Source organism: Camellia sinensis, chromosome 13, assembly GCF_055761805.1.
Source record: "Camellia sinensis isolate YWXY chromosome 13, ASM5576180v1, whole genome shotgun sequence".
Lineage (NCBI taxonomy): Eukaryota > Viridiplantae > Streptophyta > Magnoliopsida > Ericales > Theaceae > Camellia > Camellia sinensis.
The window spans coordinates 118830704-118849159 of NC_138973.1; the positions used below are offsets into that span (position 1 = coordinate 118830704).

Genomic DNA, 18456 nt, shown 5'->3' on the forward strand with positions numbered 1-18456 from the left:
TTTTTCCAGCCAAACGTCCTGTAGCCTGAATCCTTGTCCTCGGCTTAGGAGAAGTGTTGGTTTTTCCAGCCAACCTCTTCAGCCCAGATCCTAATCCTAGTTGAAAAGAGCTCAAAGTTGGTTATTCCGGCCAACTCTGATTTTATTTAGAAAGAGTTGGTCAATCCTGCCAACCCACTTTGCCCCTAATTGGGCAAAAATTTTTACTTGGTTAGTCCTTCTTGTCAACCGTGCTAACTTTTGTCGAAGGTGTTCTGTTCGACATCGCTGTTTGTGCCGAACTCCGCCTTGGTGTTCGTTCTGAATCTGGTCACAAATGCCTCCGCTAGTTGCCACGAAGCTATGCTACCTTCTGGTAACCTCTCAAACCACGTTAAACCCAGGTCACCAAGGCTGAGGGTAATGGTGCGTTCTCTATTGTCGGAACGAACGGTGAGCTCTGCAACCTTGCTAACGGTTTGTCTGCTGGTTCATAGGCAAGGCATGGCTCTGGAATTCCAACTTCGACAGTCCCATGTGTTCTAGGAACCAATCGGTGTAGTGCAGAGACTCTACGGGGGGTTGCGAGCCTAAGTGTCTTTTCTCCTTCGAGCCCTTTCAGTTTTCATTCTCTCAGGCCTAGAGTAGCGTGTCCTGGAAGTCTTTGATTGTGTATCACTCGACCTGAGGCTTTTACTTTCAGTTTGTGATAGTGTGACTTATCTGTCACGATCTTTTGAGTGACAAGAGTGTGTGTTGCCTTTTATCTGGTGCTTCGTCGTCTCTATGTCAGCCGCCATTCTTCTTATTACTTCGTCTTGCTCCCTTACGCGATCTTCAAGAACTTGTGGATCCATTTTCCGCCTCTGTCTATCAGGGCTTTGAGAGCGATGTGGACTTGTGCCCTGTCTTTCTCTTGCTTCTCTCCGCGGATTCCTTCGCTGGGGATCTAATTCTGCCATGGGTGGGATAGAAGGTAAACCTTCGCGCCTCCCACCCCTTTCCGGTGTTTGCCCATCAATAGCAGATTGCGACAAGTGTTCATTGTGCGCCATTGCTTTCAACTAGAGAGGAAAACTTGATCAAGAGGTTTTTCTCTTTATGAAATTCCCACAAACGGCGCAAATTGTACGAGCACGAAATAATTCTCCTCGTATGATCCTGTTGATCAAGTTTGCACTCCTCCAAACAACGTTGCTTTGCCACTTGAAAACACAAGCGTGAGCTAACCGGCGGGTGTGTGTCGAAAACCCCTCTGATGCCTAAGTCAGCAACTAGACAATAGACAATAAGCTCTGTGTATTCTACAGTAATAATTGGGATACCTGTACATAGGTCTGGTCATGAGCTTTTATAGACTTTACTTCGCACAATCCTAGTAGGATTTCCAACTCTCCTTATAAGAGTCCTTCTAGGAATCACACACCCTACTCACTACCAACCAAGTGAGATGGTTTGCACAATCCTAGTAGGACTGTACTCTCCTTAGTAGAGTCCTGTAGGAGTCATACTCCTACTCACTACCAACCAAGTGAGATGGTTTACACAATCCAGTAGGACTCTAACTCTCCTTAGCAGAGTCCTACTAGGAGTCTCATCACTACAAGCCAAGTGAGATGGCTGAACCCTTTTACCTCGGTTATACATTCCTAACCGAACTGCCTTATCTCGGTCCCTTGCCGTTCGGACCGTGTGATCGAAAGCCGATCTATCGAATGCCATCCTACTGAACTATGCACAGCTCGACCCTCGCCATTGATGTTACCTCGGTTTGCTACAGAACTTTCTTTACTTTGGCTGTTATCTTTACCTCGACTCTGTGCTCAACTAAGTAATGGAATAGAAGCATTGACCAAACTATACCTAGCTCGACCATCTGTCTTACCAAACACCTCGGCCAACCCTTGGGCCTAGTATTTAGGTAGCTCGGTCAACGCCCTTGCCCAGTTTGGTACCCAGATAAAAAGGGACCGAGATACCCATCGTCCATACTCCGGCCCTTATCTCGGCCCATTACGCGACCCAGCTCCCAAAGAAGACTCTTCCTAGCTTGGCCCAATTTGTTTACAAATCACCCTCTCCCCAGTCGGGCAAAGACTTGTTAGAAAGAGTTGGCCAGCATTTAGCTCTTCTTCAGCCGAGATAAGGATCCGCACTGAAGAAGGTTGGCATGAATAACCAACATTTAGCTCTCCTAAGTCAAGATAAGGATCTAGGCTGCAGGAAGTTGGCTGGAATAACCAACACTTCACTCAAAGTTGGCAGGAATAACCAACTTTGAGCTCTCTTCAGCCAAGATCAAGATCTAGGCTGGAGAGGGTTGGCTGGAAAAACCAATATTTTGTTCTTTTCAGCCGAGATCAGGATCTAGGCTGGAGAGGGTTGGCTGGAAAAATCAACATTTTGTTCTTTTTAGCCGAGATCAAGATCTAAGCTGAAGAGGGTTGGCAGGAATAACCAACATTTTGTTCTCTTCAGCCGAGATCAGGATCTAGGCTGGTGAGGGTTGGCCGGAATAACCAACACTTCGTTCTCTTCAGCCGAGATCAGGATCTAGGCTGAAGAAGGTTGGCAGGTTTGACCAACAAATTTTTGAACTCTTTGGCTGGGATGATGGTTACCTCGGCCAAAAGCAAGGGTTGTTCAAAATTTTGGAGGTATATGATGGTGGTGACAGGAGAACGAGGATAATGGGGGCACGCCATGTATCCTGGGAATGATGTCGTACCAGATTAGTGGAAAGACATGTTGAGCAATTGACAAGGCTTATTGGGGCCGAACAAGCTGTGAAACCGAACAAGCTGTGAAACCGAACAAACTTTTTAGCTTAGCGGAATGGGGAGTTCTTAGCTCGGCTGGAGGAAAAATAATCCCAATCATGCTACGCAGATGGAATTAAGGGGCAATCGAGAGGGTAATTTGTAAACCAATTGGGCCGAGCTAGGAAGAGTCTTCTTTGGGAGTTGGACCGCGTAATAGGCCAATATAAGGGCTGGTATAGCTCGGTCTTAGGCTAAGAAGACATCTCATATTTCCGATTTGGGCTGAACTATGGGCCGAGGTATCAGTAGAAGGAGGACTGAGCTAAAGGATAGCTCTGCAGGGCGTCATCTCAAAGTCAAGACTGACAGTGATGCTTAAAGTATCACAGAGCCGAAGTAACTTAGTTGACTGCAATGTTAGCCAAGGTAAAGGTATCAGCCTAGGTAAAGGGGTCAGCCGAAATAAGTGAGCCTGGTGGTTAGCCGAGTTATTGGTGAGAAAGGATGTCGGGCTTGGTATAGCTCAGCCGGTCTTGGTATAGCATGGCCAGGCGCCATCTACATCATTACCTAAGTGTGTGACCGAGGTAACTTAGTTCGGTGTGGTTGCAGCAGCTTATATAAAAGAGGTAACCATCTCACTTGGTTGGCAGTGAGTAGGAGTGTGACTCCTAGGGGGACTCTGCTAAGGAGAGTAGAGTCCTACTAGAATTGTGCAAAATCATCTCATTTGGTTGGTAATGAGTAGGGTGTGTGATTCATAGGAGGACTCTCATAGGGAGAGTTGGAATCCTACTAGGATTGTGCCAAAGTAAAGTCTATAAAAGCTCATGATCAGACCTTTGTACAGGTATCCCAATTCTTACTCTAGAATACACAGAACTTATTGTCTATTGTCTAATTGCTGACTTAGGCATCGAAGGGATTTCCGGCACACACCCGCTGGCTAGCTCACAGTTGTATTTTCAAGAAGTAAAGCGACGACGTTTGGAGGAGCGCAAACTTGATCAATAGATCATACGAGAAGAATTATTTCGTACTTATACATGTATAAAGAGAAATTTATGTTGTGTAATTAGAAGCTCTCCCAAACTCTTTTTTGTATCTTTTAAAAAATGCTTTGTATAAATAGATTCTTGTTTCCATGATTTTTATTTTAAGTTTACCTTTTTAAAACAATATCAACCTTTTGGCATGACAAAAAAAATTGAAAATAGAGAATCAATGGCCTTAGCGTACAGAGCATTCGGTTTGGCCAATGGACCCACTTCAGACGTCACTTCGTTGATCCATTCTACTTAATTTTTAGGTTTTAATGTATGGATTCTCAATATATAAAATCAAATCAATTCGTTATTAATATCTATAAAAGTTTTGTCTTTGTTTTAAAGAAAAATAATCAATTTATCTTTAAAATCATATTTACCATTATTTTTATGAAATCAAATATATAATTATGATTATCAGATTAATTTTTTTAATAAATAATCTATATATTAAATATTTTAAAAAATAAATAATGGTACTGTTTGGAGAGCAGTTGGGCTTATTAGGCCCATTTTGAAGCTGACCTCATTGATCCAAAACTTTAACTTTTTAGTACTAGTTTAGTAGAATAACTATGCAAAAAAATCAAGATGATTGGATAATAATAACTATATGTTTCAATCACATATATTTCAAAAAAATGAATGGCAAATATAATTTTAAAAATAGTCATCTATATTATGAAATATAAATATAATTCAAATATAAAACTATTGATATTTGACTATCTTAATTTTTTGCATTAATATAATCTATTTAACAAATCTTAAAAATTGAACAATTCAAATTATGAAGGTGTGCCACAAAATGGACCCAAGCCCAAACTATTCTATCATTTTAAATGGCCAACTTGAAAAAGTCCTAACCCAATAAGTAATGGGGAACTGACTGAAAAGTCTTATTAGGAAGATGGGTGCACCGATAAGTTTTGACTTTTTGATGCATCAAAAAAATTTGTTCATTTTTAATTATTACCACAAAATCATATTTTTTATTTTTCTAGCGCCGTTTTTATAAATAGTTTCACTAATTGTTAGTTTAGCGACATTTTAAAAAATTTAGTATAGATTAAAAAAAAAAAGTTACTAATTGTCATTTTTTAGTGACAAATTTAAAAAATTATCATAGAAAAATGGCAGTAATTGCCAATTTTTAGCGACAGATTCAAAAAATCGTCAAAAAAATTCCTTTTTAGCGACGATTCTGATAGAACTAACTTTCAACGATGAATTGATAGGACTTAATGGCAATTGATAGGACATAATGGGAACTAAGGCATCATTTGGCAAGTGACTTTTTTAGCCACAAAGTCACTAAAAGAATTAAAAAGCCAACAACTCATACTAAAAAGTCAAAGATTCTTTTTTTTCTCTATTTTTTGCACATCTTTTCGTAAAAAGTCAAAAAATAATCCTAAACATACTAGTTTTTTATATATAATATTTTAGCCAAAAAGTCAAAAAATTATTAAAAAAGCATGTTCCCAAATGAGGCCTAAGTACAACTTTTAGAATTTTTTGATCTATACAAACACTTGTAGTATTTAACGATGCACATGAGTTGTGAGTAATTAGGGTTTAGTGTTTGGGCTTAGTAGGTTTATTTTAGAACCAATTTCGGTGATCTAAACCTTTCACGTTTTAAGATTCGGTAAGTAGAATATAAATGCAAAATATTAAAATGATTAGATATTAGTAATTATATGTATGGTTGGGCTTCCCTCCAGTCCGTGATCGGACTGGAGCGTACTGTTGGACCCGTGGGAGCCCACTACGGGCTTCATTTCGATAATCTGAACCGTTTAATATGTAAAACTCGTTGAGTACTATATGCTTGTAAATATCACGTTGATCAATTATCGATAGTTATCTCATCGGATCAGATCTCTATCAACCGTTTATTTTTTTACCGTTTCTTTTTTTTTTATACAAAACTGATTTAATCACATAGCTATCGATATTCAATCAATGTGAATTTTTTACAAGCATATATGTGGGTAAATGGTTTGGAAATACTCTTCGGGATCTTGGGGAACGCTCGTGATCCTCTTCTAGTCACCTGAAAAAGAATAAACACTCCGGTCGGGGGTGCCGGAATTAGCACTCCGATGGGCAAGTTAGTATCTACACTCGAGGAGGCTTGTATTCTAAGCTAAGCGTAGTAATTCTCACATACCTCTTTAGGACTGAAGATCTTGTATTTATAGTATTTTGTTGGGGCCCTGGGGCTTGGTCCATTCCTAGTCTTTGCCATGTACTTCTACACGGCCTTTGTTTCACTGGCAGGAATGTCGGCTCTTTTATTCGGTCCTAAAATTGGGTAGGGTCAATGTCGAATAGAAGTTATGTTCTAGACCAAATTGGTCCGCTCCTGTTGATCCAAAATTATTCGGCTCCCACAATTGCCCCCCAAACACCCCACTAGCACCAGTTAGTCGGCGTGTTTGGCTTCTAGTCTGGAGGTTAGAAATCCGGCGGTTATTCCTCTTCCCGATGCATGTCAGAACGCGTACATGCTTCTTGGTCATTATAACGCTTTCCCGCCCCTTCGTACGCTGCCTCCATTTAATGCGATTCGAATTTGTCTCTTCGAATGTATGCTCTGAATACTCGAAGATATCTGGCTCGTCTTCCAGTGGGACTCCTGCATTTCGCGGCTTCTGCAAACCCTTGTTTCTCGATCTTTCCTTCGCCTCCTGTAAGTTTTCTTCTCCTACATTTTTTGATCCCCCCTCCTTATCTGCTTTTAGTTTTCCGTAATCCTTGAGTCGGCAAGAATGGCGAAACATTTGAAGGAGCTCCTTTCTGCGGATCGAATCTTCGACTTTCGACGCCACTTCTTCATCCCTAACGACGTTCATCTGTCACTTGTAGCAGATAGCACTACTGATATGGTGAGGGAAGACGAGAACACAATCGTCTTTCCTCTCCTATCAATTGCTGAGGGCGGCGTCCGTTTTCCTCTTCACCCACTTTTGAGGGCCGTTCTTCGGTACTGGGGTCTTATTTCTTCCCAGCCCAATGTGAGCTTCTTCCGCATCATAATGGGCATTGTAGAGATAAATCGGTGTCTTAAAGTTAATTTAGGTATTCCCTCCATTCGGCACTGTTATGTCCTAGCCAAGTCTACTGGCCGTCTGGGACGCTACTTCCTTAGAGCCAAGGACATTGACCACCACTTAGTGACCATGCTTGCTAGCTCTGGCAAGCATGTCGATGACGTGATGGTCGTTGTCCGCGGTAATTGGGAATTCGGCGAAGGGGAAGATCGCTTAGATCCTGTACCGAGGCAAAAAGGCGAACCAGGTGGCCGACCGAATCACTGTTTCTATTACTTACATATGCATGTATTCGGCACTTTAGCTCACCTAATTGTTTTGTCTACGTAGGCAGCGACTTGAAGAGAGTGTTGACTTCTGACGATGAAGTTGTGCTCGCAGAAATTAAAACCGCGCTACAGTTCGTCGGCCATCCAGACCTTCAAAAACAAGGGAGGGCAGCCCACATTCTCCTAGGGTACGAGCCAACCTACACGACGTTCTCGGCGATAGATAATATTCCCATCGCGCGAAACGTAACTAACTGACGGCCCTCATCATCTCCAGCTTCAAAAACTTGAGGCAGATTGGCCTCGAATCGTCTGATTCTGAGCACGTGGAAGGACAAGTTGCCGAACCTATCGCCGAGGACCCGAAGGAGTTGGCCGCAGAAGTTGACGAAGCCATCAATTCGGCCTTTGAGGAAGCCAGGTTGAACTCTCCTGATCCTCCGCCTATATCAGGCCGAGGGGACGCCGAAGATATCTTTACGAACTTGGGAGATCTTCCTGGCGACTTCTCTGAGGATATGGCCGGGGATAATCTTTCGCAGATGGCACGAAAAAGGAACGCCGAACGCATGGCCGCCTGACAAAAGGCCGTAGCCATCCGTTCCGGACTTGTCCTGACTGAATCTATTGCTCCCATTGTCGTACAAGAAACGGATGACGTTGTCGTGGCCGAGACGGAAAAGGAGGTCGAGTGCCCGAGTACGAAAATTCGGCCGATTTCAGAGAATCGGGGCGAAAAACGAGGTGCTGAGGGTGAGGACGGCTTCGAAGGGGGCTCCTTGGAAAAACGACCACGCTTGGAGGAGTCGGCTGTGGTTGCTCCTTTTGTTATTGAGCCAAAGATAAAAATATATGTCGATCTCCTCTGAAGCGTCGGCTCTTAAAAATACAGCTGTGGCACTAAGCTTGGCTGCCTCGGTCTCCTTGCCGGCTGACGAGGCGACGTTTCGTGCCGAGCCGGATTTGGCGACAATAGCATTAGCTGCCCAGTCGGCTTTTCTGGTACATGACTGAATCTTTGGTTTGGTTTGCATTTGATGTTTGTTGGTATATGACGATCCTTTGTTTTGCAGATGGTTGGAAGGATCACAGAATTGGGCCGCCGCCAGCATGATGCTGTTGAAAGGATTGGCCGTTTACAATCTGAAGTCGAGGGTCAAAGGAGCAGGGCGGAGTTCGAGGCAATGAGAGCCGTGATGGAAAGCGCGCGAGCCGAGGCTGAGAAAGAAAGGGCTAAAATTGCTGATCAACTCAGGGCTGACGCCGAGGAGAGGGCAAATGCGAGCGAGGAGTCGTTCAAGTTAGCCAAGGAGGCTCTTGCCAAGCTAGAGGCTGAGTTTGGAGAGTTGAAGCTGGCTAAAGAGAAAGCCGACTCTGAGTCCTCGGCGGCGTTTGAGGCTGGGAGGAGCTCTGCCTTTAAGGACTATGTAGAAGAAGTCCCCAAATTCGAGAATCGGGGGTTCAAACACGGCTAGCTCACAGCCTTTGCTGCCGCTGGAGTTACATTGGCCACGCCAATTCCCTACGAGTAAGTGGACGAAGAGCCGCTTGAGTCTGACCCTGAGACTTGATTTGGGAGACATTCTAGTTTTGTTAGATTTTTTTTTTTTTATTTTTTTATTTTTATTTCAATGTCTGTTTTTGTTTAGTAGATTTTCATCAGTGTGGGATTTTCATATGTAAAATGTCTGCTTATAGGGCCCAATTTATGAATAAAAATTTCATATGCTTCCAAGATATTTCTCGTATTGTTTGTTGTATGAGTAGACAATTAGGAGAATCAGTGGTTAGGACAAAATTCCAAGACTATGTGAGACGGCAGACTTACAAACCGACTGAGCTTAGTGATCTGATTAAAACAATGAATCTGCCTTTGCCCCAGCGGGTTCGCGATCGTAGAACGCCGAATAACATGTCCATAAGAACCTTGTGTTGAGGCATCGATTCAGGGAACGGCTGGGGCACTTAAGCCAACTAGATCGATGAATCTGCCCTTGCCCCAGCGGGTTCGCGATCGTAGAACGCCGAATAACACGTCCATAAGAACCTTGTGTTGAGGCATCGATATGGGAAACGGCTGGGGCACTTAAGCCGAGTAGATTGATGAATCTGCCCTTGCCCCAGTGGGTTCGCGATCGTAGAACGCCAAATAGATACGATTGGGGCATATGATTCGTTCGGCGTCGGGTAGTTGGCACTTCAACATTGAGGGAATTGCCTTGGAGGTGCTGCCCCCGTAGGGAATAAATGGGCGTATACTTCGTGAACGAGGGTCCTATTTATGTGCTCATTCAGCATCTCAGTCCAGCTGCTTGAGGAAGATTGAATAAGCGCAAATGTCAAATAAACTTTTCTTTAACAACAGGGGTGAAGCGAAGACTCTAGCTGAGCTGAGAGGAGCTATGAGTCGAAGCGGTGAACCTTCACGCACGGAAAGTAGGACTTCGAGGGATCGGGAGAGGCGCCAATCTCCTCGTTGTCGGAGTAGGTCGCCTAGGAGGGACAAACAGCCACAGCTTAAGTCTCCTCAACTTGGTTCCGGCAGGCAACCTAACGTGACTCCTCGCCCATTAAGTTTTGCAGTCTTCGTGGGTAATAGACCAATGACAGAGGCGGACTCGATCATTCGAGATCCGAATGTGGCAGTCGAGTTTGCTCGATAGATTTTCCCGCCCGAAGTTCAGTAGTGGATGGTAGGTCGACAGGATTTCGAAGTGTTTCGTGAGGGTGTTCACGGGGCGGTGAGGGGACTGTACACGGCTTATGAGATCGGCATGCGTCTTCGCGCCGCTCGCCGTGACATAGAACAGAGAGATGAACGCATTTGGAAGTTAGAAGCTCGCGCTGAGAAGGTCGAGCGTGAGCTAAGGAAAATCAAGTCTAGCGAGCCCCAATCAACCAGCCACCCCAATCCGGTTGTTGAAGAGAGGGTTACTCAGAGGCTGATTAGCGATGCGATCGCCGATCGTAATACGACTAGCATGTTCGCGATCAAGACTGCAAGGGGTACGACCTATGAAAAAGGCTTCCATGACGGCCGAAAGATCAGAATTCAGAAGACCAAGGAGAAACTCACCAAAAAAGTTTGTCGATGTGAAAATCGTGGATTTAGGCACGGTTGGATCAAGGCGCTTCGGAAAGCTGTGAGTCTCTAATCGGGAGGGTTAGATTCAGCGTTTCCGTTGTGTCAACAGAATGATTTTCCCTTCTCTGCATTCGAAATTGAGAAGAGCGATGACGAAGAAGCCGCCGAACCCAAGAAATCCTTGTAATGCTTACGTAGACTGAAAGTGAAATTATGTATTTATTCGTCGAATTTAATAAAATGCTTAGTTCTCAATCTGTAGCGTATTTGTTATTTATATTAGTACTCATTTTATTCAAACTTTGCTTCGTTGAAAATTTTATTCGGCATACGCGTATTTTCTGCGGAGGCCATTTCGGCCTGAAGGCGTCATGCGTTGATGGGGCTCCGAATCCGGAGGCTTTTTCGGCCCAAAAACGTCATGCGCCGATGGGGCTCCGACTCCGAAGACAATCGGCCCATCTATAATTTATGTTTATATAATTAGGCCATTTTAATAAGGCAGAAATTAGTGCATGAAGTGGCTGTGGCACGTATCGATCGGCATGGGGCCAAGATGCTCGGCCGGTTAGATTAATAAATCTGCCCTTGCCCCAGCCAGTACATGGATTTCAAGGCATTCGCCCATAATTGCCATTTATATAATTTAGGCCGTTTTAACAAGGCAGAAATTAGTGCATGGAGTGGCTGCGGCAAATGTCGCTCGGCGTTCGTCGTTTGGAGTTCAGTGTTGCCTCGAGGCCACTGCAAAGATTTTAGAAACAAAATGCCTCGGATTTGTCGCTCCAGTGACTTCGTTTTCTGTGCACAGACTCGTTTTAGAATGATTTTGTTGCGTGGGGTTACGTAAGTGTGATCGTCGAATGAAGCTTTTCTTCAGTAGGGAAGAAGGTCGGACTCTGGCTGAGTCTGATATTGCGACGAATCGCAGCGGGGAAAACACTCGCACGGAAGGCAGGGTGCTCAAGAAACATCATCCTTTAAGTCGCCAAAGCAAATCACCTCGAACGGAGAAACATCGATGGCGAAGTTGTCCGCAACTGCGGCCAAGAAATGGGACCGACGTAGCTCCGCGGCCGTTGAGTATTACTGTTTTCGTGGTGAATTCCTTTCTTGTCTTGGATCTTGGCCTTGACATTGTCTATGGTGCCAAAGGTTTCCGCCTCAAGGGCGATTATCTCATTGGGGTGAATCGTGGACTCGAGCGCGGTCAGATCAAAGCATTTTCAAGTTGAGGGGGCCCTCTGATCAGCGGGCATTGACTTGGCACTGCCGCTTGTACAGCGTGATGTCGTATGAGAATAGATGTTGTAATGCTTCGAATGCGGATGGCGTTTTTTGTAATTACCGTTTAATTGAATAAAATGTTTTATTCCAAAAGTTTATCTCGTTCTGAACTTTTGTATGTTTAATTTGAGCATCTTACTTTGAATGCTGGCACGTTTTGTCTTGTTCATGCGATTGTACTGGTTTCAGGCTACATATCTCTGCTTAGATGTGTAAATGTTTTCATTTTAGAAGGGCGCTCCGAATCGGGAGGCTTTATCGGCCCAAAGACGTCATGCGCCGATGGGGCTCCGAATCCGGAGGCTTTATCGGCCCAAGGACGTCATGCGCCAATGGGGCTCCGAATCCGGAGACTTGATTTGTCCAATTGTGACATCCATGAAGGGCGCTCCGAATCTGGAGGCTTTTTCGGCCCAAAGACGTCACGCGCCGATGGGGCTCCGAATCCGGAGACTTAATTTGGCCGATCGTGATATCCACGAAGGGCGTTCCGAATTCGGAGGCTTTATCGGCCCAAGGAAGCCATGCGCCGATGGGGTTTCGAATCCGGAGATTTGATTTGGCCAATCGTGACATCCACGAAGGGGCGGTCCGAATCTGGAGGCTTTTTTGGCCTAAAGACGTCATGCGCCGATGGGGCTCCAAATTCGGAGACTTAATTTGGCCAATCGTGATATCCACGAAGGGCGCTCCGAATCCGGAGGCTTATCGGTCCAAGAACGCCATGCACCAATGGAGCTTCGAATCCAGAGACTTAATTTGGCCAATCGTGATATCCACGAAGGGCGCTCCGAATCCGGAGGCTTTATCGGTCCAAGGACGTCATGCGCCGATGGGGCTCCGAATCCAGAGACTTAATTCGGCCAATCGTGACATCCATGAAGGGCGTTCCTAATCCGGAGGCTTTTTCGGCCCAAAGACGTCATGCGCCGATGGGGCTCCGAATCCGGAGACTTAATTTGGCCAATCGTGATATTCACGAAGGGCGCTTCGAATCCGGAGGCTTTATCGGCCCAAGGACGTCATGCGCCGATGGGGCTCCGAATCCGGAGAATTAATTTGGCCAATCGTGATATCCACAAAGGGCGCTCCGAATCCGGAGGCTTTTGAACTAGATTACAGAGTCAGTAAACAGGCGTCTTTGCATTACAGAAGTGGAAAGTGTACATGGTGAGCCGCTCAGAACCAATATCATTCCCATAAGTCAGGTTTTATGATAGAACTTGTGCCTAATTCTCCATCAACCAGCCTTCTATCGTCCAAAAATACCTTCAGGGGAAACTTCATCGGCGTGCAGCGGCGCAGCTGGATGCGTTGATCAGACGTCTTGAGAAGCTGCTACCGGTATCGCCTACAAATTTCGTGGCTTCTTATCACGAAGCCGTCCGACTTCATTGAGACTCTTGATTTGACGCTTCAATGGAGTTGACCTGCGTCTCCGTTGGTGTCTTTCCAGAAAGGAGATAGCATGCTTGTGCGGATTGTCGGGAACCCCGGATTTGCTCAATGCCGTGTTCGGTCGGGAAGCGTAGCAGCTGATGATAGGTGCTTGGTACGGCCTGAATAGTATGAAACCAAGTCCGTCCCATAATGAGGTTATACGGCGAAGGGAGCTTGAGGACTAGGAATTCCACTTCCACCGTTTGGGAGCCCTCCCGAACGGGTAACGTGATTTTTCCCAACGGATACTCCGGATTCGTGTTGAAGCCGAACAACGGATGAAGAGCCGAAGACAGGTCTGATTCGTTGAAGCCGAGTTTGATGAAGGTCTCGTAATACATGACCTCCGAAGTGCTCCCCTGGTCAATGAGGACGCGTTCAACGGTAAACTGGTTCACGTGTAGTTCAATAACCAATGGATCAATATGAGGGAGTGTTATGCCAATAAGATCGGAATCGCTGAAGATAATGCTCGGCGTTTGGTGGGGCTATTTCGTTTGTGCGCGTTGCTCCTGGGGGGATGAATGGATTGCATGCACGGTATGTGGCGTTGGAAGATTGTATATCATATGTATCACGCCGAGGGGGGGTGACTCCTGCCGAAGGGCGACAGTTTTGATTGTACTTTTTTTGACGTGTTGCTGGAGCCGACCATCTTGTACCAATTCCTTAAGGTGGTCTTTCAAGGCATAGCAGCTGTTCGTATCATGACCGTGATCTTTGTGATATTCACAACGTTTGTCTCGCCTTCTCGTGTTAGGAGGTCCCGCCATCTTGGACGACCATTTGAAGAATGGAAGATGTTGGATCTTGGGCATAATTGAGTTGATTGGCTTTGACAGCTCGGTATGTTTCTTGTCGGCGCGCTTTGTGCGCCTGCTATCGACCTACAGTTGCTCATTGGCTTGGTGTGGGCATCGATCGTTGGATCAGCGAGAATCCCGTCTCTTGTCTCATTTAGCCCGCTGTCGTGATTCAGGGCTTTGAGGTGATGCGGAACTTATTGGTTGAGCGATTTCGGGAGGGGCCGTTTTGTTGACCACATGTCCGGCTTTAACCCGCAAGGCGTCGTCTTCCACTTTGCAGTATTCCTCTACTTTCTTCATCAACCCCCAGACTGTTTTAGGGGGTCTTCTAGTCAAGGAACTGCGGAGGGCACTATTTGGGTGTAGTCCCATTTTGAAGGCAGTGATGGCTACGGAGTCGTTGCAAGCGTCATCGAAAAGGTTAAAGCATTCCCAATATCGCGCCAAATAAGCTCTTAGCGTTTCTCTTGGCAGGATTTGCATTGCCCAGAGGGAGTCGGCTTGCTTTGGCTGGACTTCGTTGGTAATGAATCTGGCCCTGAAGGATTTCTGTAGTTGGTGGAAGGTTTTGATTGAAGCCGACTCCAATTTATAATACCACCGGACCACCAACGGTCCCAAACTGCTGGGAAATATTCAGCACATGAGGGCCTCGTCGTCTGCATGCAATGTCATGGCCTGCTTGTAGTGGTGGATGTGGTCGGTGGGGTCTGATTTGCCGTCGTACAGGGTGAACGACGGTGCTTTAAATTTCTTTGGTAGCGGAACCTTTGCGATCCGTCGTACGATGGGGTCGTGTTGGTCTTCGTCTGAACTTTTCCTTCTTCGCTTCTGCATTGTACATGGACTTTCTTCGGAAGAACTGGTGGTTTCATGTCGTTCCTTCTTCCTGGACTCCGGAGATAATGAGTCGGAGTCGCTATCAGTGTCTTGTCGTGCTCGAGGTTGTCGACCACCTGCCTTCGGAGATCGTTCCGGATTTAGGCGCGCAGCTTGTTTGGACTTCGCCATTTCCAAGGCCAAATCTTCACGAAGACGTTCGTTCTCAGTGATCATGTTCTCCAGCCTCTGTTTATTTTGCTTTTCTTGTTCCATGATCACCTGCATTGTCTCGTGCTCCGAAGTTGAGGGTGAGGCGAAATTCAAGGCACGTCGTGCGGCGATAGTTTCTGGTCCAAGCAAGTTTGTTAGAATAGTTTCATCGTGAGGTATAGGGTCAACAGTGACTGTCGAAGGATCTTCCGTTACGCTCGCCATGGATGTGCTTGAGTATTCCCACAGATGGCGCCAATTGTAGGTAAATGGTTTGGAAATACTCTTTGGGATCCTGGGGAATGCTCATGATCCTCTTCTGGTCACCTGAAAAAGAATAAACACTCCGGTCAGGAGTGCCGGAATTAGCACTCTGACAGACAAGTTAGTATCTACACTCGAGGAGGCTTGTATTCTAAGCTAAGCATAGTAATTCTCACATACCTCTTTAGGACTGAAGATCTTGTATTTATAGTATTCTCTTGGGGCCCTAGGCCTGGTCCACTTCTAGTCTTTGCCATGTACTTCTACACGGCCCTTGTTTCATTGGCAGGAATGCCGACTCTTTTATTCGGCCCCAAAATTGGATAGGGTTAATGCCGAATATAAATTATGTTCTGGACCGAATTGGTCCGCTCCTGTTGATCCAAAATTATTCGGCTCCCACAATATAGTATTCGACAATTTCTACACATTGAACGGTTCATATTATCAAAACGAGATTTTTGATGAGCCCCCACAGACCCAATAATACCCTCCAATCCGTGATCAGACTTGAGAGAAGCCAGCCCCTTATATGTAGTAGACCACACAAACCAACTGGACTGGATGGTCCAGTCCACTGCCTGTGCTCTTTTTGTAATAACACAGTGTCTATAATTTTTTTCACTGAGATATGTAACAAAAATAATTTTTTTTTCCAATAATAATAAAATTATTGATTTATGCACGCCTGTCTTATGCAGATTGTGAAGTTATTAGTTTTAGAATCATACATGAACATGAATAAAAAGAATTTGGAAGAAGGCTTAACGGCCCTTGGCATTGCTGCAAAACTAAAACGTGAACGACCTAGTGGGGCCACAACAGAAATTGAGGCTATTTTACGCGGTGCTGGAGCTTTTCAAAGTTCATCCTCTCCTACCCATTATAGTCGTGCTGGTTTTTTGAAGTCGCCGGGGAGAAGGATCGAAAAAATAATTAAAGGTAGTATTGTTCTAGAAATTTTCTCAAAACCAAACTTTTTCTCAACGAGTACCTACCATGCTATACTTAGCCCCCCAGGCGGAGTAAGAGGACTTGGAGGTGGCGACAACAATAATCAGCTAACTACCGACACCAATGGTACTCTTATATATGCCACCATCATCTCTACTGCCGGCCTTCCTACTAATATCAGTCTTTTTAATGCCACCATATTCACCCCCAGTGCCACCAACACAACCTACAATCCTGCCAACCAAGTGCTATACCATGCTTTTAAAAAAGATTTTACATATGGACAATTCTTCACCCTATTTTATTTCCTCAACACAGTACGCTTTTTTTTCTCAATCGTAACAATTGTCGCTGTCCTCCCACTGAATCGTTATAATATCCTGTGGTACGGCTCCCTATCCTTTCTGATTATGAGCTATGGGTTCTCATTTTTTGTCATATCACCATCGCATTCCAATACTAACTATTTTCTGATTGCATCATATATATTTGGTATTTATTTTGGTATACTGGTGATTTATCCTATCACCATCGGGGTATTAGGGATTCGGGATTATATGTTAGGCTCAGACCTTCTTGGGGAACGCGTTGAGATGCTAAAGCTTTGTTTAAAGGGTCGACCCCAAAAATCAGATTAGCCACAGCCAAACATAATGCATTTTATGTGGTGGTGCATGTCAGCCCTGTAATTGCCGGTTTCGAATTGCAATCTCTCTTGTGAACTTGCTTGGTGTATCTTTATTATTTAGCCTAAAGAACAAGATACTTTTGGTAGGTTTGGTATGTTTGTTTTGCCTTTCGATGGCCTCTCTCAGCTTCATTTTCTTATATGTTTTGGTTTTAATTTGAACCAACGTTTTGCAGCTTTCTGTGTGAGAGGGAGTATAAGCCTTTTGTCTAGTTTAGCTCTCTCTACTCTGCTGCATTTCGTATGGCTTTGGCTTTTTCTTATTGATGTTTCTCTTTGTACTCTCTTGCTTTACTTCAATAAAGCTTTAAGTTCTGTTCTTAAAAAAAACAAAGCTTTCAGTTGCTTCTATTTTTGGGCAAATTACACTGTTTAGTTCGTATATTTTGATTCTTTTGTCATTTTAATTTTTATATTTTTAATTAATTTGTTTTTATCATGAATTATGATTTTGTTTCAATTTTGGTCTAATTAATTATAATTAATAATATTTTTGGGGATAAATTACAAACACACCCCTTGAACTTTGTTTAAAATACAAATTATCCTTCGTGATTTTGAAAATTACATCTCGTCCCCTTAAAGTTTCGAAATTCATAACAAATGGCTCATTTTAATAATAAATCATCAAATTAATTAACAATTTTTAATAATATCATAAATTTATTTTAATTAATAATTAAGGTAATTTTATTACTGTACATGAAAGCAGTTAGAAATTTTATTTTTTCAATTAATTATGTTAAATTAACAATTCTATCAAAGGAGTATTTGTAATTTTCCAAATTATAGGGGATAATCTATATTTTAAACAAATTTCAGGAGGTATGTTTGTAATTTACCGCTTTTTTTATATATAGAAAATGCATACACAAACGACATGTGTTAAGTTTTTATAAACAAAATTATATTTATTCAATTCAGTGAGTTAATTTTAACCAACTTAGTAACCATTTTCTTTTAAAAAAACCCTAATTGACATTATCAATAAAACTAAATTAGAACAAAATATAAAATAAAAAATTACAATAGAACTAATTGAAATTGAATGGATTAAAATAACGCAAGAGATAAAATTTAGGGAATATCAATATAATTTACCCCATATTTTTTTGAATTCATAAAAAAACGACAATAATAAAATAATTATTAACTTTTTTTTATCAAAAAATTATTATTAACTCAAAATTGAAAAATAACACAAAAGGATTAATGAGAAAGTGCCAATGCCAACCGGATTATATCCAACTAAAGTTAACACAAACAAAAGGCAAATCATTTGCCAAAAAAAGACTGGGCTTCTCTTCATCCCTTAATCGGATTAAAGAGGTATTGTTCGGCCCATTGGGTCTATTTTAGAATTCCATTTCGATAATTCAAATCGTTTATATTTTAAGATTCGTCAAGTATATCGTCTTTGCAAAAAATCAAGTTGATCGAATAGCAGAAACCAAATGTTTAGATCAATTTTGTATGAAAAAAAATAAACGGTTTATAAACAGTGAGAAAATAAATGTTTATACAAAATTAATCTGAACACGTGGTTGTCATTATCTGATCAACTTGATTTTTTTGCAAAGATAACGTACTTGATAAATCCTAAAATATGAACGGTTCGGATTATTAGACCTAAAAGTGGACCCAATAGACCGAATAATACCTATCTAGTTCGATTAAGGATTGAAGAGAAACCCAGTAGTCCAAAAAGAACATAACCCTAAGGATCAAGTGAAAAAGTTGATAAGAAGGAAACAAAAATCCACTCATGCGCAACTACATTCATTT

General features: G+C 43.3%; 1 protein-coding gene across 1 annotated transcript in view; it reads left to right on the forward strand.

Moving 5' to 3' along the window:
- Positions 1 to 17005, forward strand: part of LOC114322903 (uncharacterized) — a 29635-nt gene extending 12630 nt beyond the window's left edge. The window contains exon 3 of the mRNA XM_028270370.2: positions 15731 to 17005. Coding sequence (XP_028126171.2) covers positions 15731 to 16621 — 891 coding nt within the window. The 3' untranslated portion in view covers positions 16622 to 17005. The remainder of the gene's footprint in view (positions 1 to 15730) is intronic.
- Positions 17006 to 18456: the final 1451 nt, after the last annotated feature.